The sequence below is a fragment of the Capra hircus genome, assembly GCF_001704415.2.
Source record: "Capra hircus breed San Clemente chromosome X unlocalized genomic scaffold, ASM170441v1, whole genome shotgun sequence".
Classification (NCBI taxonomy): Eukaryota; Metazoa; Chordata; class Mammalia; order Artiodactyla; family Bovidae; genus Capra; species Capra hircus.
In genome coordinates this window covers 51,695,188-51,717,807 of record NW_017189516.1, presented here as the reverse complement: position 1 = coordinate 51,717,807, position 22,620 = coordinate 51,695,188, and the positions used below count along the sequence as shown (strand labels likewise).

General features: G+C 38.7%; 1 protein-coding gene across 1 annotated transcript in view; it reads right to left on the bottom strand.

Annotated features, from left to right (window-relative positions):
- LOC108633251 (sex comb on midleg-like protein 2) overlaps window positions 1-22,620 on the bottom strand; it is a 50,445-nt gene that overhangs the window by 1,761 nt on the left and 26,064 nt on the right. Inside the window, exons 4-6 of the mRNA XM_018043706.1 lie at window positions 17,060-17,130; window positions 15,983-16,217; window positions 12,552-12,640 (exon numbers count right to left, since the gene is read on the bottom strand). Of these exons, the coding sequence (XP_017899195.1) occupies window positions 12,552-12,640; window positions 15,983-16,217; window positions 17,060-17,130 (395 nt within the window). The remainder of the gene's footprint in view (window positions 1-12,551; window positions 12,641-15,982; window positions 16,218-17,059; window positions 17,131-22,620) is intronic.

The following is a 22,620-nucleotide window of genomic DNA, read 5'->3' as shown; positions in this document are numbered from 1 at the left end:
CCTGATGCGAAGAGCCGACTCACTGGAAAAGACCCTCATGCTGGGAAACATGGAGGGCAGAAGGAGACGGGAGCAACAGAGGATGAGATGGTTGGATGGCATCACTGACTCAATGGACATGAGTTTGAGCAAACTCTGGGAGATAGTGAAGGACATGGAAGCCTGGTGTGCTGCAGTCCGTAGGGACGCAAAGAGTCAGACACAACTTAGTGACTGAACAAAAACAACCACCTTCACTGTTGAGCATATGCACAGTTTAAATATTCTCTATATATTCATTTAATTCTCACAACAGACCTATGAAGCCAGTGCAGCTATTATACCCATCTTGCAGACAATAAAACTAATGTACAATGGCCTAAGACTACACCATAAGTATCAAAGCTAGATTTTAAGTCTAAGTAGCCAACCTTCTGGAACACTCTACACCCCAACATCTGCCAAGCCAATTCCAACTCTCCCGCACCTCAAAGCCCAGTTCTCCTGGTCTCTTTAAAGCTTCTCTGAACAATGCCTGCTATTCCGAGGCCCACCAAAGTGGCACTCATCTTCTATTGTGAAACTATTAAAATATGTTTACTCTTCTGAGATCGTTTTCATATTGTTATTTCCAGCACAGTACTCAATGGCAAGCATTTTTTAAATGAATGAACCGAAGAATCACCTGGAGTACAGTAAACAAGCTCTGAACTACCTTTCAACAAGATATAATTTTTAAAACCTATCTGGTAGATGGGTTCCTTTTAAAAATGTCCCCTTTATTGGCATACAATTGCTGATAGTAGTCTCTTATGATCCTTTGTATTTCTGTGTTGTCTGTTGTGATCTCTCCATTTTCATTTCTAATTTTAGTGATTTGATTTTTCTCTCTTTGCTTCTTGATGAGTCTGGCTAATGGTTTGTCAATTTTATTTATCCTTTCAAAGAACCAGCTTTTGGCTTTGTTGATTTTTGCTATGGTCTCTTTTGTTTCTTTTGCATTTATTTCTGCCCTAATTTTTAAGATTTCTTTCCTTCTACTAACTCTGGGGTTCTCCAACTCTTCCTTTTCTAGTTGCTTCAGTTGTAGAGTTAGGTTATTTATTTGACTTTTTTCTTGTTTCTTGAGGTATGCATGTATTGCTATGAACTTTCCTCTTAGCACTGCTTTTATAGTGTCCCACAGGTTTTGGGTTGTTGTGTTTTCATTTTCATTAGTTTCTATGCATATTTTGATTTCTTTTTTGATTTCTTCTGTGATTTGTTGGTTATTCAGAAGTGTGTTGTTCAACCTCCATATGTTGGAATTTTTAATAGTTTTTCTCCTGTAATTGAGATCTAATCTTAATGCATTATGGTCAGAAAAGATGCTTGGAATGATTTCGATTTTTTTAAATTTATCAAGTTTAGATTTATGGCCCAGGATGTGATCTATCCTGGAGAAGGTTCCATGAGCACTTGAAAAAAAGGTGAAATTCATTGTTTTGGGGTGAAATGTCCTATAGATATCAATTAGGTCTAACTGATCTAATGTATCATTTAAAGTTTGCGGTTCTTTGTTAATTTTCTGTTTAGTTGATCTGTCCATAGGTGTGAGTGGGGTATTAAAGTCTCCCACTATTATTGTGTTATTGTTGATTTCCCCTTTCATACTTGTTATCATTTCTCTTACATATTGCGGTGCTCCTATATTGGGTGCATATATATTTATAATTGTTATATCTTCTTCTTGGATTGTTCCTTTGATTATTATGTAGTGGCCTTCTTTGTCTCTTTTCACAGCCTTTGTTTTAAAGTCTATTTTATCGGATATGAGTATTGCCACTCCTGCTTTCTTTTGGTCTCTGTTTGCGTGGTATATCTTTTTCCAGCCCTTCACTTTCAGTCTGTATGTGTCCCTTGTTTTGAGGTGGGTCTCTTGTAAGCAGCATATAGAGGGGTCTTGTTTTTGTATCCATTCGGCCAGTCTTTGTCTTTTGGTTGGGGCGTTCAACCCATTTACGTTTAAGGTGATTATTGATAAGTATGATCCCGTTACCATTTACTTTATTGTTTTGGGTTCGGGTTTATACACCCTTTTCGTGTTTCCTGTCTAGAGGATATCCTTTAGAATTTGTTGGAGAGCTGGTTTGGTGGTGCTGAATTCTCTCAGCTTTTGCTTGTCTGTAAAGCTTTTGATTTCTCCTTCGTATTTGAATGAGATCCTTGCTGGATACAGTAATCTGGGCTGTAGGTTATTGTCTTTCATCACTTTAAGTATGTCTTGCCATTCCCTCCTGGCCTGAAGAGTTTCTATTGAAAGATCAGCTGTTATCCTTATGGGAATCCCCTTGTGTGTTATTTGTTGTTTTTCCCTTGCTGCTTTTAATATTTGTTCTTTGTGTTTGATCTTTGTTAATTTGATTAATATGTGTCTTGGGGTGTTTCGCCTTGGGTTTATCCTATTTGGAACTCTCTGTGTTTCTTGGACTTGGGTGATTATTTCCTTACCCATTTTAGGGAAGTTTTCAACTATTATCTCCTCAAGGATTTTCTCATGATCTTTCTTTCTGTCTTCTTCTTCTGGGACTCCTATAATTCGAATGTTGGAGCGTTTCATATTGTCCTGGAGGTCTCTGAGATTGTCCTCGTTTCTTTCGTTTTTCTTGTTTCCTCTCTGATTCATTTATTTCTACCATTCTATCTTCTATTTCACTAATCCTATCTTCTGCCTCCGTTATTCTACTATTTGTTGCCTCCAGAGTGTTTCTGATCTCATTTATTGCGTTATTCATTATATTTTGACTCTTTTTTATTTCTTCTAGATCCTTGTTAAACCTTTCTTGCATCTTCTCAATCCTTGTCTCTAGGCTATTTATCTGTGTTTCCATTTTGATTTCAAGATTTTGGATCATTTTCACTATCAATATTCGGAATTCCTTCTCCGGTAGATTCCCTACTTCTTCCTCTTTTGTTTGGTTTGGTGGGCAACTCTCCTGTTCCTTTACCTGCTGAGTATTCCTCTGTCTCTTCATCTTGGTTATATTGCTGCGTTTGGGGTGGCCTTTTTATATTCTGGTAATTTGTGGAGTTCTCTTTATTATGGAGCTTCCTCACTTTGGGTGGGGTTCTATCAGTGGCTTGTCAAGGTTTCCTGGTTAGGGAGGCTTGTGTTGGAGTTTTGGTGGGTGGAGCTGGGTTTCTTCTCTCTGGAGTGCAGTGGAGTGACCCGTAATGGGTTATGAGACATGAAAAGTTTTGGGATAATTTTGAGCTGCCTGTATATTGAAGCTCAGGGGAGTGTTCCTGTGTTGCTGGAGAATTTGCGTGGTATGTCTTGTTTTGGAACTTGTTGGCCCTTGGGTGGAGCTTGGTTTCGGTGTAGGTATGAAGGCATTTGATGAGCTCCTATTGCTTAATGTTCCCTGAATTCAAGAGTTCTCTAATGTTTTCAGGCTTTGGATTTAAGCCTCCTGCTTCTGGTTTTCAGTTTTATTTTTACAGTAGCCTCTAGACTTCTCCATCTATACAGCACCGATGATAAAACATCTAGGTTAAAGATGAAAAGTTTCTCCACATTGAGGGACACTCAGAGAGGTTCACTGAGTTACAAGGAGAAGAGAAGATGGAGGGGGTAGTTAGAGGTAACTGGAATGAGATGCGGTGAGATCAAGAGAGAAGAGAGCAAGCTAGTCAGTAGTCACTTCCTTATGTGCGCTCTATAGTCTGGACCACTCAGAGGCATTTACAGAGTTATACGGGGAAGAGGAGAGGGAGGAAGTAGACAGAGGTGACCAGGAGGATAAGAGAGAGGAATGAGTAGGAGAGAGACAAATCCTGCCAGTAACCAGTTCCTTAGGTGTTCTCTACCGTCTGGAACACACAGAGATTCACAGAGATGGATAGAGAAGAGATGGGGGAGAAAAGAGACAGAGGCCACCTGGTGGAGAAAAAGGAGAGTCCAGAGGAGGAGAGAGTGGTCAAGCCAGTAATCTCGCTCTCAGGTAAACTTGGGTAGTGAAGTTTGGGTTTTTAAATGTACAAAATTGACAACAAAAACCTAAGAGCAAAGATTAAAAATCTAGAGTAGAGGTTGGATTTTCAAAGATACAATATTAAAGAAAAGCAGAAGGAAAAAGGAAGAAAGAAAAAAATTATTAAAAAACAAACAAACAAACAAAAGAAAAAAAAAACACACCAACAACCATCCAAAGAGTATATATGGTGTTTGCCTTAAAAAAAAAAAATAGTAATAATAGGTTATAGAAATAAAAATTAGAGGAGAAATAGAAGACTTAACAATTTTAAAAAAGCTAGAAAAAAAAAGAAAAAAAAAACAAAAAAGCAAAGAGCAAAAAAAAAAAAAAGGAATGATTTTAAAAATATTAAAAATATATCTAGCCCTTCTCTGATGTTATGGGCCGTGTGGGCTCACTTCCAAGGTGGTTCCCTCTGTTTAACTTCTTCTGTTTGCTGGTTTTTTAGGCTCACTAGTTCAGTCACGCTGTGGGGAGGGGGGATGCTGCAAACAAACAGCACTGTCATGTGCACACCGCATCTCAGCCCCACTTGACCTGTCCTTTCTCGCGGCGCACAAACCGCTCCGGCTCTACGATGCTCAGCCGGGAACCGTCTGGGGCCGGCCCTAGGCTGCATGCACTTCCCCGGTCCAAGCCGCTCAGGTTCGGCGCTCAGGCAGCCCTCAGAGGCACAGATTCGGCTGGGACTGCGCTTTGTGCCCTTCCCAGGTCCGAGTAGCTCAGGAGTTTGGCGAGCGCGATCTCCGCGGCTTGTCACCTTTTCCGCCGCTGCCGCTCAGGTCTCTGAGTGGACCGCTGGTGCACCCCATGAGGCAGACTGTGACTGTCCAGCACCCCCAGAAGTCTTAGCAAAGGAGCCTGCTTGCAGTTAGGTAAGTAAAGTCTCTCCGGGTCTGCAATTGCCCCTTTCCAGTCCTTACGGCTCTGGCTGCCTGTCCCCGGCGAGGGATGGTCTGCAGCCGGCTTTTTCCGTTCCGTCCTTTGTTCTGTGCTCGGTCCTGGCGGTGTCTTATGTTCGAGTTTTTCGTGTGGTAGCTATCCCACAGTCTGGTTTGCTAGCCCAAGTTAGATCGTTCTGGTTGCGCGTGGGGCGTTCCTGCCCAATTCTTACAAAGCTCTGCAGCCCGCGCCTCCCGCGCGTCCCTGCCCTGCCCCCACTTCCCAATGGCGGACGCAGGCGTCTGTGCTGCTTTTCACCCACGCTTTCTCTGATCCCTTAGTCGTGTCTGACTCTTTGCGACCCTATGGACTGTAGCCCACCAGGTTCTTCCATCCATGGAATTCTCCAGGCATGAATACTGGAGTGGGTAGCCATTCCCTTCTCCAGGGGATCTTCCTGACCCAAGGATCAAACCTGGGTCTCGTGCATTGCAGGCAGATTCTTTACCATCTGAGCCACCAGGGAAACCCCTATTTCTTCTAAATTTCATGAATACCCTATCAAATTTTCTTACACAAATAAGTGTTAATAGAGCTCTAGAAAAAAACAAATTTTAATTTGTTTCGTAACAAATTAACTCTTTTTTCATAACATAGTAAATGAAAGGGCTTTATCACAAAACAACCAACCTCCTTCCAGATTTAGATAATTTGCAAAATGGTTCCCTCTGCTGTCAACAAAAGGTAACGATACAAAAGTTGCTTTAAGATATGTTTTAAAAGAATATAGTTTGTCATTATCCATTCTTGAATGACTTCCTAAACACAAAGATACAATCTGTAAAAGCAAAAGCTTATATAAACAGGGATCATTCTCTTTTCTTTTACTGTAAGAAAATGATTCTGTTCTAAAAGGTGGCTAGCAAAGAATGGCCTTTTAACCTCCCTTCTTGCTTACCTACAATATGGTTCTTCTTACAGGCTATTTTCCCCTATATCCCACTGATTGAAGCCAGTCTTAGCATTATCTACATTACCCTTCTGCCTGAAATATTTTTACCCTTGTAGTCTCAAGGTTCATTCTCTCCCTTTCTTCACATCTTCACTCAAATGGCACCTTCTCAGCAAGACCTTCCTTGCCAAACTATCTAAAACGTCACCCCTTTGTTCTCCTTAGCATATACAACTATCAAGCATAATACAATGCATTTATTATGATTTACTATAAATTTACTCAGCTAGAAGGTAAGCTCCATAAAGGAAGGAGTCTTTTATAGCTAAGTTTACAGCTATATTCCTGGAGTCTACCTCTGATCACAAACTCCTATCCTTAAATTTCTACTTCCTTACTTTTAATCAATTACTTCTTTGATTTCATCAAGAATTCTAGTCCTTTAACCTTCATTTATTCATTTATAAATATTTACTGAGTGCCTACTAAGTCCCAGACACTACTGAAGCTTTTTGATATATATTGGGCTGGCCAAAAAGTTCATTTAGATTTTCCTGTACACCAACGAAATTTTTGGCCAACCCCATATTAGCTGGCAAAATAAACAAAAAACCCCACCTGTGCACTGCTCATATGCTAGTAAAGAGAAAGATGAGGAGCATAATAAGTTAAATATATTCTATGTTATAAATGATAAATACTTTGCAGAAAGAGAGAGCAGAGCAGAGTTTAAGGGAGATCCAGAAAGCAATGTAGGGGAGGGGTTGTGAGATTATAAATAGGACAATCAGGGCTTCCCTGGTTGCTCAGTGGCAAAGAATCTACCTGCCAATGCAAGAGACACAGGTTTGATCCCTGATCCGGGATAATCCCGCATGCTGTGGAACAACTGAGCCCATGCACCACAACTATTGAGGCTGCATTCTAGAGCCCAGGTGCCACAACTACAGAAGCCAGTGTGCCCTAGAGCCTGTGCTCTGCAACAAGAGAAACCACCACAATGAGAAGCCTGCACACTGCAACTAGAGAGTAGCCCCTGCTCACCAAAACTAGAGTAAAATCCATGCAGCAACAAACACACAGCATGCACAGCCATAAATAAATAAATAAAATTCTTTAAAAATAAATAAATAGGGAAATCAGGATGAGCTTCATCTGGAAGGTGACATGTGAACAGAAGCCTGAAGGAGATTATTAGCTAGTTATCTAGAGGAAGAGTGCTTTAAGCAGAGACAACAGCTAGGAACCAAGGCCCTAAAACAGAGACGTGTCTGAAATGTTCAAAGAACAAGGAAGCAGAGTGTCGCTAAAATGTAGTATGCAAGTAGGAGGGCAGTAGGAAACAAGGTCAGAGAGATAATGAGGGGTCATATCATGTAGAATTATGGAGGCCACTGTAAGAACTCTGGCTTTTACCCTGAGTAAATCAGGGAGCCCCTGGATGACTTTGAGGAGAGGAGCGATATAATCTCACTTATGTTTTAAAAGGAATACTCTGGCTGCTATGTTGACAACAGACAGTAAAGAGATCAATAAAGAGGTTACTCAGTAATCCAAGTGAGAGATAAGGGCAGCTTGTACCAGTCTGACAGCAATCGAGATGGCAAGTAGTAGTTGGATTTCAAATATATTTTAAAGATAAAGGAAGTGGAGTTTCCATATGGACTGGATGCAGTGTTTGACAGAAATAATCACCAAGGTTTTTGGCTTAAGCAAATGGAAAGACAGTTGCTATTCCTTGATATGGGAAAGGAGGCAGGTTGAGCAGTTAGATGTCTATTAGACACATCCCCAGGGAGGGATACTGAGTAGGTGGGCTGGGTATAGAAGTCTGAGTTGGGAGCAAAAGGTCTGGACCAGAAAGGCATCTGCATATAAACTGTACTTACAGTCACGAATTAGATTAATCACCAAGAAATTAATACAGATCAGTTTCTCAAACACGACACTATTGTCATTTGGGATCAGAACATTCTGTTGTGGGGGCTGTTCTATGCATTGTAGGATGTTTAGTAGTATCCCTGGTCTCTACTCACTAGATATAAGTAGCACCCCCCACACACACACTCACAGTTGTGATAACCAAAAACATCCCCTGTTGGGAACAACTGTATGAAGAAAAGGACCAAACACTCAACTTCTATCACACCCTTTCACATCCAGGTTACAGAGCATCATATCACCATTTTCTTCTCAGCACCTCAAACCAACTTATCCCCTTGTCCTGGTTCTATTATCTCCAAACCTTAGTTCAGTATCACCCTCCACTTTACCTATTTATACTTAGCTGCTGAGCACTGCTGGAGAAAATTCCCACATGCGTATTACATGCAGTGCTACACATGTTTAGTCTTCGTCCTCAGGTGAACCCTCCAAAATACTGTCATATGTCCCTAGGTCGATGCCCCTCCCATCCCATATGGCAGCTATTCCAAACCTTTATAATTTGCCTTAAGACCAATGTTTCCTCATTGAATGTTTATTATTTTATTTGTTAACTGACTTTCTCCCCAACCACAGAGTAAGCTCTCTGCCTTGGTGGTGGAATATAGTAGACTTTCAGTCTATGTATGCCTTTGTCGGTTTCCCATTTCAGAGTAAACTGAGGCCATTAGGAATGAACTCTAACAATATTCTGCCTTCACAATTATAAACTTCACTCTATCCAAGGACAATTTTCAGTTGGTCTTCGGTTCTTGCTAATGTAACTGATGAACTTCCTCTATAAAATAGTCAAGAATCAGCCTTCCTTTTAACTGACCTCTACTAAGTACCTGATATGTGTACTTCTATATTATAAAGGTGAGTGGGTATTTCTCAAGGTTCTAAACTTGACACTCTTCTCTCCTTCTCTGTTTTGCCTTTGAACTGGCTCATTCACGCTCAAGGCTTCTATCACTACCATTTACGCTAAAAAATCCCAAATCCATGTACCCAAGCCAAATCTTATTTCTAAATTCTAAATATATTTTATGTCAATGTCTGGTGGTAGTCATTCCTCCTCAAACTTGCCAGAGGCACTTTTCAACATGTCAAAAACTAAACCCATCTTCTCCCTAAGTATTCACCTTCCTGTACTACTCATTCTTTCTTCATTCATTGAACAAATAAGTATGTACCAGGACCTAGAATAGGCAATGAGAATACAAAGTAATATTAACTTCTGAAAAGGAACTATAGTCTAGGAAGCAAGAGAGTGAAAATAATAATATAATCCATTATCTACAAAGACTGACATATGCACAAAATGCTACAGAAGTATAAGAATAGAGAGGTGAAATTAGGGAAGGTATCTTGGAGGATTTAATGCCTGAGATGAATGTTACAAGAAAAATAGGAGTGAACCATAGATAACCAGTCTTTTTAAAAGGGGAACATGGTATAGACAGGCTATTACAAGCAATTTAGAACTTAAGATCCAAAGCAAGAAGTGGCAACTGTAAACCAGATCACAGGGTACCTTAAAGACCATATTAATAAACATATTTCATCCTGAATGAAAATGGGAACTCCAAAGGAGTTTTAAGTATGGAATAATGCAGCATGGCTTCTGTATCAGATATTTCTAGCATTGTATGTAAGGGTGTTAGAGGCAGTTATAAGGCTAGTTGAATAGTCCAGACAAGAGAAAAGCCTGCAGGAGTGGTAGTAAGTAGGAAGAAGAGACACAACAAAGATAATCAGCAAGCTAAACAGGTGGGCCTTCCTAATTAATCGGCTATCCAGAGTGCAGGGTCAAGAAGGAGTAGGGATTTAATATGGCTCCTAGTCAAGTTTCAAGCTTGGCTGAAAAAAGCACCCCACAAGTAAGTAAGGGTGAGAAAAGAAACCCAATAGAAAAACAGGCAAAGGCTATAATCAGCCAATTCACAGGAAAATAAAAGGCCATTAAACACATTTTGAAAGTTCCACTTCACTGGTAATTACTTCCATACAAATTACAATGGGATACCATTACCATCTCCACCTCCAAAAAAGATTCACCAAATTTTAAAAGATGGATAATATTCAATGCTAGTAAAGGTATGGGAATGTGACTATATCTAAACACTAATAGTGGAGAATAGTTTGGAACACCCTTTTTAGGTGCAATTTAACAATATAGTTAAACACTACTTGAAGGACATTGGAATTCTACTTCTATTAATAAGAGTGTAGCCATTCATACTTATATAAAAAGTTCTATACAAGAATGTCCACTGTAGATGATTTAAACAAGAATATGGAGACAACCTAAACATTAATCCTTCAGTTCAATTCAGTTCAGTCGCTCAGTCGTGTCTGACTCTTTGCAACCCCATGAATTGCAGCACGCCACTCAAACTCACATCCATCGAGTCAGTGATGCCATCCAGCCATCTCATCCTCTGTCATCCCCTTCTCCTCCTGCCCCCAATCCCTCCCAGCATCAGAGTCTTTTCCAATGAGTCAACTCTTCACATGAGGTGGACAAAGTACTGGAGTTTCAGCTTTAGCATCATTCCTTCCAAAGAAATCCCAGGGCTGATCTCCTTCAGAATGGACTGGTTGGATCTCCTTGCAGTCCAAGGGACTCTCAAGAGTCTTCTCCAACACCACAGTTCAAAAGCATCAATTCTTCAGTGCTCAGCTTTCTTCACAGTCCAACTTTCACATCCATACATGACCACTGGAAAAACCATAGCCTTGACTATGGTTTGACCTTGACCTTTGTTGGCAAAGTAATGTGTCTGCTTTTCAATATGCTATCTAGGTTGGTCATAACTTTAGGGAGAGGTTAAATCAGTTATGGTAATCCATACCACAGAAGAGAGCAATACAACCTATAATATGTATGAAACAAAATGGAAATTTCCAAAGCATACACACTTTAGGGGAAAAACTAAATCATAGACTATATTCCAATTTACATTTAAGAAACAGAAGTCCATATATGTTTGTAAATGCACAGATAAAGGTCATGAAGAACTTTTTGGAGAGAAGAGTAGAATGGAGGAATGGATAGGATAAATGGACACTCATTTTCCACTTTAGTTAAGGATATAGCTTGATTCCTCCACACACACAAAGATAAATTACTTTTATAATTTTAAAAATGAAAAACACAATGTGTGACATGTGACGTGACTAGCTGATAAAACAATTCCATAATTAAAATAGATCCAATGGCTTTTCTAAAGCCACAGTGTAAGCTAATAAGTATTTAATAAAGACTATTACGAAACATCTCTTTTGTTATTAACTATCGTCAAATACGCTTTACACAGTGCCCAAAAGGACTGCATTCACTTGTGCCCCTTGCTGGTAAGGCAAGCCCACTTATAGCATTTCATCCTGCTCAAAGCGGTACTCAAAGAATTTTTCTCTGCAATGTAGAAATCATGTCAATTGACATTTCACATCTTTGTACGTTTAATCTTCTTGAAAAAGTTTTAAAACTATAATCAATGTTTACCATTCCTGATATGAATGGCTGTAATAAAATTTAAGTGACTGAAAAAACAATGAGGACAGAGTGAAAAATTTTTGACCTATAATTTAACTAAAACTTAGCTTTCATTCACTGTTTCTTAACACAGTGTACTCTCTTTCAACATTTTCTCAAGAGCATAAACTATTTTTGGAATTTTCCCTCTTTGTTATATAACAAGTATTTCCTTATAAAAAAAATTCTGATGACTGTTTTTAACATTCTTTTTACTTCTGCAACCAAATCTGTCCAAACAACTTTCAAGTTTTCTTGTCCCATCATTTTCTCCAATATCAAAGAGATGACTAACATTACAAACTGAGAAGTTTCACTTCTGAAGGTAAATAAAAAATAATAACAAACATCTGCTTCCAGTAAAGTACCCATTTGTATCTGAGGTCAAGAAAGAGGTACTTATTCACTTTGACTACTGAGTGATGAAAACTGAGCCTTTTTTATGACTCGCTGTTATGGGCTGAACTGTGTCTCACCTCCTATTCCACCAAAATACATATGTTTAATTCCTCATCCAATACCTCAGAATGTGACTATATTTGGAGACAGGGTCTTTAAAGAGATAATTAAGTTAAAATAACGTCATTATGGTGGGTTCTAATATGAACAGTGTCCTAAGAGGAGGAAATTAGGACACAGATATGGAACCAATGTAAAAACTCAAAGAGGAGAAGATGACTATCTATAAACCAAGAAGCATGAGAGAGTCAAAGTGAGAAAATAAACTTCTGTTTAAGACACTGTTATGAAATGAGTTACATCTTTTCAAAATTCATAAACTGAAGCCCTAATTCCCAATGTGAGTATAGTTAGAAGCGGGGCCTTTAAGGAGGTAACAAAGGTTAAGTGAGGTCATAAGGGTGGGGCTCCAAATCCAGGACTTCTTTACAAGAAAAGAAAGGAAAACCAGAGATTGCTCTCCTTCCACCACATGCACAGAGCAGAGGCCATGTGAGGACACAGTTTAGACTATAAGCTGAGAAGAGACACCTCACCAGAAACCAGCCCTGATGACACTTTGATCTTGGACTTCTAGCCTCCAGAAATGTGAAAAAATAAATTTCAGTTATTTTAAGCCACTGAGTCTGTGGTACTTTGCTACAGCAGCCTGAGCAGACCAACACATTTGCCAATCAAGCAGTTTGCAAAGTACTTTCGATACACGTTAGAGAAGACAAAGCATTTAAGAATCCCCACTAAATTAAAAAAAAAAACACACAGCCCAGTTGATGGAAGCTTTTTATAACATCTTTCTTACCTTCTTAAAGAATGCTTCAGGTGCCATTTCAGATCCAGTCAGTGTTCGCAAGAGGAACATTGGCCAAGATGATGTGTTCATCTGGTACCCTATTTTATAAAATAAAGCAGGTATTTTTTAAAAGCTTCTCTGTGATATTACAGCAAGTTGGCATAAGAAACGTTCCATTTACCATTCTTCTCCAAAGAATGACTTTCTTACCGAGGAACGCAGGAAATGGGCTAGAGGAGCAGGTGCACCCTCCAATCAGTGCTACTGCATCCACTGTACTGCTAGACAAGAAGGCTACAGTGGGGGTAGAAAGTCTCAGTTTTAAAAACACACTAGCTAGGGTTCACAAACATACACATATATGCTGGGAATGGGCCATAATACTAGGAGAGATCCAATTCAAAACCCAGGAGAGCTTCCATTCCCCACCAACCGCCACACATGCAGAGTAAAAAGGCTCCAAAAGACTACCAGCCCCTTTTTCCTCAGAGCCTCTGCCTAACTTCCTTTGAGAAAGACAGTTTTCTGTCAAACTCAGTAAATGTACACTTATGATGGTATATTTCACTGTATGTAAATTTTACCTCAAAAGAAAAACAAACTGTAAATAAACAGTGAACTCTAGTTAATGATATGCATGCTAAAGGATTTAGGGGAAATGTACTGATGTCAATAACTTATCCTGAACTGCATTTAAAAATATAATTCACTGATGAACTGACAGAAAGGCAAGTAAGCAATAAAGCAAGTATAGTAAAATGATAATGGGTAGAATGTAGGTAGTGGGTATGTGGGTGTTCACCAGAAAATTCTTTCACCTTTTCTGTACGTTTGAAATTTTTCATACATTAAGTTGGGAAAAAAGACAGCTCTCACTTTAGCAGTCCCTACACACACTAAATGATTTTATATTAGGATTTGTATCAAATGCTATCAAAATAGACTCAACATGTGTATTCTCTAGAGATCTCATCAATTAACGGTGACTATCACAGCATGTGGCATGTGCAGCAGGGAGCAGGAGTCTGCTAGCTTTACTATTTTCTGGGGGCAATCTGTTACATGCAATACTTGCCTGCCATGATGCCAGAATTGGTTGGTGAGAACTTGGCATGTATCCCTGATGAATACATGCATTAAGATAGGGAGGCACATGAATCACATTGCCAATGGGTCCATCAATAGCATAAAATATACAAGAAAGTTCATACAGAAAGTCATTTTATAATAATCATGTATCAAAACACCCTAAATCTGACTAGGAAAATAATTGTTGCTAGGGAATTGTAAAGGGTTGTTACACACTCCCTTAAAATAAACCAGTATTACTAGTGATACCTAATATTAAATAGTTATCCAGAGCATGGATTCTCCACACTATTGTTAGAATAGAGCATGACAATCATTCTCTAGTCCTTATGCCTTTCTCTTAACCTGTATCTTATCCTATTACATGAGGTACCATGACTTTGTTTTAATTTAGCATTTTCCTTAATTCTGAATTGCCTAGAGTCAAACACAGATCAAAGTGCATGTAAAAAATTCAAACACAGCTAAAACTAATTCATGATATTAGGAAGTCTGGACAGTAATTACCTTTGGAAAGGAGGAGGATATGACTGGGGATCAGCAGGAATGGGGCTTCTAGGGTACTGACAATGCTCTCTTTCTTTATTTGGGTGTTGGTTTTTATACGTGTTCATTTATAAGCTCGGAGAAGGCAATGACACCCCACTCCAGTACTCTTGCCTAGAAAATCCCACAGACGGAGGGGCCTGGAAGACTACAGTCCATGGGGTCACTGAGGGTCAGACACGACTGAGCAACTTCACTTTCACACATTGGAGAAGGAAATGGCAACCCACTCCAGTGTTCTTGCCTGGAGAATCCCAGGGACGGCGGAGCCTGGTGGGTTGCCGTCTATGGGGTCGCAAAGAGTCAGACATGACTGAAGTGACTTAGCATTTATAAGCTGTATACTTTTTTCCATGTATGTTAAAACTTTAAAAAATAATTTTAAATAATATCCTTTAACATTTAAATAAATAAACCTTTTAAAAAGTAAAACTATGTAAGTGTTATATTAAAATGGAAACTATGCAAAAGCATCTCATGAGCAAATTGGCAAAAATTGTATTTTTTTATTATGTGGTGTCACAATGCATACTAGTCAGCATGTATTGCTATATATTTCATATTTTTAATTAATAAACTCTAAAAAGTAATTTGAAAAAATAATGATTATAAATTTGGTTATGTGTCTGAAATGCTGACAATCACCACAGCTGTTTCCTTTAAACAAAATACAAACACATACTAGCATACTGTCAATAGAGAAATAAAACCCAAACAAGGAAGCACTAAGCCTCAGATGTATATCTGTTACAGAAGTCTGTATGATTTAAGATATTATAAAAATAAGCAATAAAAAAATTTGAATGTTATGAAGAAAAGGGGAAAAGCAGAAAACACACATATCCTAAACCATCTTCTTGGGAATAACACATACTTGATTAGTTTTTAAAAATACTTTAAACCAAGTTAGTATTAATTAACCATTAGAAGAAAGACAATATAAAACGATGTTGTTAGAAAAAACAGTTATTACTGTCTTAAATTTTTTATTCTCACAGCTTCTTCCACTAGTTGGAGACAAAAAAAATTAACTGTCTCATTGTGCATTATAATAGAGCATTTATATTTTAGCATTATAAAAAAGAAACAAAAACCAATACCCACCACTCACTCAGAATGTGTAAGTAATAAACTAAATACTTATATTCTACAGAATACTGTGGTACACCAAAGTATTAAAACAGAAAAACTTTTGCACAAAATTAGGGTCACGTACTTTGTTTCTTTTAAAAACTGGGTCAAAATCAAGAATTTTATATTAAAAACCTTTGCTGAAGTGTTACATCAATCTCTTCCTTTACAAAGACCTAAAGTAACTGATTCCTACCCCTCTCACTATGATTTCTTCCCATACAGGTGTAAAGAAATTCCCAAGCCTGACACTGGAGTCCCAGTGTAAAATCATCTCCTTCTGCCATGCTAATCCCCATAACAAAAAGGATGAATGGCTCATTAGACAATACTGAGGGAGGAAGTGACTCATATCGAATGCTACAAACTTCTCCCCCAGAAGGGTTTCTGAATCTGCATGTGTAATCTGCTTTTGACATTTCAAGTTTTAAGGCAGAAGGAGTCTTGCTCTGGAGTGGGAACCTTTAGCCACACATATGCCAAAATATGTACTTAAATGAAACTCTATAACATATGGTACTGAGTTACTTTCTCAAACCTTCTCCACAGTAACCAGCTAACCGTCTGTTTGCCAGAATGCCCAGGAGAAGAGATTTTTAAAAGGTCAGTTAAAATTATTTCTACTGAATATTACATTAGCAAAAATATTTTGTTTTAAAACTGTTTATCCTTACCCAGTGGAGGCTGAAGTAAGTCCCCTTCCTTTTCACATGTCCCAACAGGCTGTATGTCTGGAGAATCAACCAGCCGCCAAAAGTCATTTTGGTTATCACTACCATCCAATCTTAAACGCAGCCTGGCACCTGTAACTCCAACAACTGTAGCAATACATACTGAAGTCGTATTGCGAGGGTCATGGGCTTCCAACTTCATGCCAACTTTGAAGTCATTAGCTGGTGGAATCTTAGACTATATACATAAACACATACAAATAAAATTCTGTTAAAACTCTTTAACTGTAGGAAAATACGGTCAGTTATGTTACCAGAATACATGAGGAACATTTTAAGTAACAGTTACAACAGTTGGTGAACAAAATGAGAGCTGTAAGGGTTAAGAAAAAGATCTCCAAATTCTCTCCTTGGCTTGACACACAGCCTGACATGGTTGCCCACTGCTTGTCACTCACTCATCTGCCCACTTCCAGGCAAACCAAATACAACCTCTAAAATGCATCCTGAGTGCCTTTCTAATATAAGAATTTGATTAGGCCTTTACTCTTAAAGTAAGCCAAAAGGCAGCTTACCACTGCCTAATGTAAAGTCCAAACAGTCAGTACAGTTTAAAAGCCACCACACTTTAACCTCACTCCCATACTTAGGTCTCTATCTACTTAGTGCTCCAGCCACCCATACTATCCCTCAACACTCAGGTTCTTTTACGCCCATGTCTCTTTCCTTTGGATGTTCTCTCTGCCTGGAATATCCTTCCCCTCATTACAACTACCTCATTACAACTACCTCAGATAGGACCTCTTCTGTGAGTCCTTTCCAGTATAGTTATCACACTTTTTATCATTAATTATTTACATGGCTATCCTTCCCTCCAGATGGGCAGTCATAAGAGCTTAGTATACCTGACATACAGTAAATTCTTAATCAATGAATGCAAAGAGACCATCTGGTTCTTAAGCAGCACTCCCACAATCCCACATTGCTTCACACTAATAGAACCTAATAACAGATTCCCTTCAACAAGTTAACAGTTTACAAAAATAAATATAACATGGTATCTACAGAATTTTGGCATACCTGTCTGAAATACTCTGAAGGAGCACTTAAAGATCCAGTCTCTTCCAAGTATTTTTCCCATTGAAAATTATCTGGAAAAAAACATGCAAAAATAGGTGGTTTTTTTGGTTTATTTTTGGGCCCCACCAGCATAGCTTATGGGATCTTAGTTCCCCAATCAGACAGCAAACCCAGGCCCATGTCAGTGAAAGTATCAAGTCTTAACCACTGGATTGCCAGAGAATTCTCAGGGTTTTTAAAACATATATAATATGTATACTAACTTTCAGGAATAAAATGGATTTTAGTTCCATATCTCTTTAAAGAAATACTTCTCAAAGGACAGATACAAACTTCCTCATCTGACTACCAGCATGGAAATAAAAAATAAGACCATTTCCTGATAATAATGGTTCTGATATAAATGATAACCCAGATTTTCTTGATGTAATGAGGACTGCATCACAGTGATTCTAAAAACGTGAACTTTAGAAACAACTAAAGGACTTTTTATAGAGTAATAGCAAATTCTACTCATATGTCTCTAATACTAATTTACTCAAAATATGTCTTTATCATTTCATCTCACTACTCTGAAGCTATTTCTTTGTTTTTCACAGGGATCTAAAGGTGTGTGGCATAGCAGAAATAAAGCATTAATTTATGGAAAGAAAAACTCTGAGAACCAGCGTTGTTTCTCAATTGACTATTAGATCTCCATCCAGGGTGTCAGAATATGGTGGCAGAATAAAGCAGAAACCAGTCATCAGTGCAATGACTAACACAGATTGTTGTAACAATCTATATTTTCTGCAAACTCCTTCTGTTCTTTCTCTCACTTAGTCTTGATGACATATAATGCTAGAAGTAAAGGTCAGAAGGCAGTACACTTTTCCCGGACACTTCAATTGACTGTGTCAGTCACAATGCCCTGAAAGACTTGACAGCAGTATTAAAGGTACTATTAACTCATATAAACTTTAATTCTCATCAAACATGAGGGTTTTTTTTCTATACTCCCTATTTAATTAATCTCTTTACTATAAAAATATTAGGGCTCCACAGTTCCCTCCCTAGGGGAATCTGTGTTACTAGCCCCTTATACATTCTTCAAAGGCTGTAACAGTTCCACTTACACACACACACATTCATACACTGCTGATAAATGTTTAACAGCCAGCTTTCCAGAAAATACAAACAAGAAGCCTGACTGGAACTGTTAGTGTTTGCATATTTCTGTGATGTAAATACCACCACCACAGCTGATTGCAAGATGCCAAGGTAAAGTTACCAACCACACAGTTAGGAAGAAATGTGAGCTGATGTGAAATGTGAGCAGGATTCAGAATATCACTGTTACATGAAATTATATGCATTTAGTATGTGTGCATACATATGGTATTAAGCATGTCATTTCATAACACTGTATACACCCTTTTAGAGATTTTTCCACTTTAAAAAAATACTGGGTTTAATTCTGCTTCCAGATCATGTAAACCAAGCACTACCACAGTGCTGAAGAGCATGCAGCAAAATGTCAAGAACACAGGCTCTTGACATGAAAATGCTATCTTTCAGTCTAACTCTGCCTTTTACTAGCCAGTGACTCTGAGCAAGTCACTTCATTTTCTCGGCCTCAGTTCCTTTATCTATGAAATGAGGAAAGTAATACATATGGTATAATGTATTTTTGAGAACTAACTGAAGTAGTATGCATATAAATAACTTGATAAATACATACTACTTAGTGAAATAAAGATGACATAAAACTAAATGTCATCCATTGGATCACTGAAAAAGCAAGAGTTCCAGAAAAACATCCACTTCTGCTTTATTGACTATGCCAAAGCCTTTGACTGTGTGGATCACAACAAACTGTGGAAAATCCTTCAAGAGACGGGAATACCTGACCACTTTACCTGCCTGCTGAGAAATCTGTATGCAGGTCAAGAAGCAACAGTTAGAACCAGACATGGAACAACAGACTAGTTCCAAATAGGGAAAGGAGTATGTCAAGGCTGTATAGTGTCACCCTGCTTAGTTAACTTATATGCAGAGCACATCATGTGGAATGCCGAGCTAGATGAAGCACAAGCTGGAACCAAGATTGCCAGGGGAAATATCAAAAACCTTAGATACGGAGATGATATCACCCTTATGGCAGAAAGCGAAAAACTAAAGGGCCTCTTGATGAAAGTGAAAGAGGAGAGTGAAAAAGTTGGCTTAAAACTCAACATTCAAAAACTAAGATCATGGCATCCAGTCCCATCACTTCATGGCAAATAGATGAGGAAATAATGGAAAAAGTGACAGACTTTATTTTGGGGTGCTCCAAAATCACTCAGATGGTGACTGCAGCCATGAAATTAAAAATCGCTTGCTCCTTGGAAGAAAAGCCATGACCAACCTAAACAGCATATTAAAAAGCATTACTTTGCCAACAAAGGTCCATCTAGTCAAAGCTACAGTTTTTCGAGCAGTCATGTACGGATGTGAAAGTTGGACTTTAAAGACAGCTGAGCACCAAAGAATTGATGCCTTTGAACTGTGGTGTTGGAGAAGACTCTTGAGTGTCCCTTGGACAGCAAGGAGATCCAACCAGTCCATCCCAAAGGAAATCAGTCCTGAATATTCATTGGAAGGACTGATGCTGAAGCTGCAGCTCCAATACTTTGGCCACCTGATGCAAAGAACTGACTCATTTGAAAAGACCCTGATGCTGGGAAAGATTGAAGGTGAGAGGAAAAGGGGATGACAGAGGATGAGATGGTTGAATGGCATCATCGACGCAATGGACGAGAGTCTGAGTAAGCTCCAGGAGTTGGTGATGGACAGGGAAGCCTGGTATGCTGCAATCCATGGGGTCACAAAGAGTCGGACATGACTGAGCAACTGAACTGAACTGAAATGTCATAGTTGTGCCTAAACTTAAGAATACTGGATAGCTATATTAAAAGTGAAAACTGAGATCCATGGCTCCAAAATTTAACTGACCAGGTTACTTCAGTGACCTCCTAAGCACTAACCTGAGAATCAAGAGACCCAAGGTTCTAAATGAAGCTCTACCACCATATGATCTTGGAGAGCATTAAAAAAAGAAGAAGAAAACAAAACATGAAAGAGGGGGAAAAAATTTGACTAGGATGTCACTAAAGAGCCACCATACTAGGATGAAAGGAGTATAAGTTGGAAATAATAACTGAGAAATCAAAGCCATTTCACAATTAGACCTCAAAGAACTTAAGACTTTTCCACAGATCAGTTACATTTGTAAAATTTTTCAGTGACACTGGAAAATACTTAATTCATCTAAGACAATGTTTAAAATATTCTATCACCATTTCTGTCTTCAGTCAGTCAGTTCAGTTGCTCAGTCGTGTCCGACTCTGCAACCCCATGAATCCCAGCACGCCAGGCCTCCCTGTCCATCACCAACTCCGGAGTCCACCCAAGCCCATGTCCATTGAGTCAGTGATGCCATCCAACCATCTCATCCTCTGTCGTCCTCTCCTCCTGCCCTCAATCTTTCCCAGCATCAGGGTCTTTTCCAATGAGTCAGCCCTTCGCATAAGGTGGTCAAAGTATCGACAGCTTCAAATTCAGTCCTTCCAATGAACACCCAGGATTGATCTCCTTTAGGATGGACTGGTTGGATCTCCTTGCAGTCCAAGGGACTCTTCTCCAACACCACAGTTCAAAAGCATCAATTCTTCTGCACTCAGCTTTCTTTATAGTCCAACTCTCACATCCATACCTGACTACTGGAAAAGCCTTGACTAGATGGACATTTGTTGGCAAAGTAATGTCTCTGCTTTTTAATATGCTGTCTAGGTTGGTCATAATTTTCCAAGGAGTAAGTATCTTTTAATTTCATGGCTGCAATCACCATCTGCAGTGATTTTGGAGCCCAGAAAAATAAAGTCAGCCACTGTTTCCACTGTTTCCCCATCTATTTGCCATGATCTTCGTTTTCTGAATGTTGAACTTTAAGCCAACTTTTTCATTCTCCTCTTTCACTTTCATCAAGAGGCTCTTTAGTTTTTCTTTACTTTCTGCCATAAGGGTAGTGTCATCTGCATATCTGAGGTTATTGATATTTCTCCTGGCAGTAATGGGCTAAAATTTGAACTAGCAAATCCTTTATACCAGTGCTATATAATACAAGTGCCTTCTATTGCACTGCTAGTAACCTTTGGAGCCTTAATTTTTTTCTTTGTTCATAGGGCAAAAATTTTTAGTCCAAACACTATTCAGCTTGGATGCCCATATGATGAGAGTCTACCAAAAACATAGTGGAAGCACACATAGCAAAAGGCTTTACTAATTTAGATTTGATACATCTATAGTACCACAGTGAGAATTCCTGACCAAAATAGTTCAGAAAGTAGAAGACAAGCCTGAAGTCCCTATCCGTCTCTACATTTTTATGCTCACTGACAGATTAGCAGCTGGGGGTGGGGATTTACTGTTTCAGAAAAGAGCCCTGGGAACTGATAGGACTTTTCAGGAGACAGATGTATATAATGTTGTGATCTATTTCTGCAAATGTCTGTCAAATTGACTAAGTAATCTCATTTTTAATCAGAGTTTCTCAAGCAGAAAAGTTTGAAAATTTTGAAAAGGTACTAGTTTCAACTTTTAAGAATATATTCTTCAAATTGATTTTCATGAAATTTCCAGAATAGGCAAATCTATAGAGATAGAAAGAAGGTAAATGGTTGCCTAGGGAGAGGCACTGCGAGGAAATGGAGAGTGACTACTAGCTAGGTACTAAGGTTGCTTTTTAGAGTGATGAAAATATTCTAAAACTGATCATAGTAATGGTTACACAACTGGGAACACACTACTGAGAACCACTGAACCGTACACTTGAAATGGGGAGATTGTATGGTATGTGAATTATATCTCAATAAAACTATTATATTAAAAATGGAAAGGAATTTGTAAGGATGAGGAAGAGTACTCTAACCTAAGAGCCCCCATTTCCTTGGAGAGTTTTGGGGATTGGAAGGAAGAGCTGAGGAACAAGTAAGGCCAATGAGAAAGAGAACTAAGGAAACACTGAGGACCCAGCTACAGTAATAAAGAATGACTCCATGGGATTAACTCTACAGGCAATCTTTTCGTAGGAACAGAAAGTCATGGATGAACTACTTACTCCAAGAGTGGGGCTGGCAGGGAAGGCACAACAGAAACCCAAGGGGCAAGAGGCTTGCCTGGAAATTGCTGGTAAACACACTAAGTTTGCTATTGTATTTTTTTAATTCAGCCTTTTGTCTGCATATGACTTATTTCCTCACTTTCCATAAGAGCAGGTGCAATGGGTCAGAGTCTGTCTCCTGAGTCTCTGATATAGTGCTATACACATGCTATTAACAATAAAAGCTTAAAACATGAATTAATAACTCAGACAATAAAGTTAACATTTACTGAACACTTACTACAAGCCTAGGCATTATATTAGGTGCTTTACATTCCTTTTCTTTAATTCTAATAGTTCCATGAGTAAGTAGTTATTATCCCTGTGCTACACAGGAGAAAAGAGACTAAGAACATTGAATAATTTACCCAAGGTCACAAGG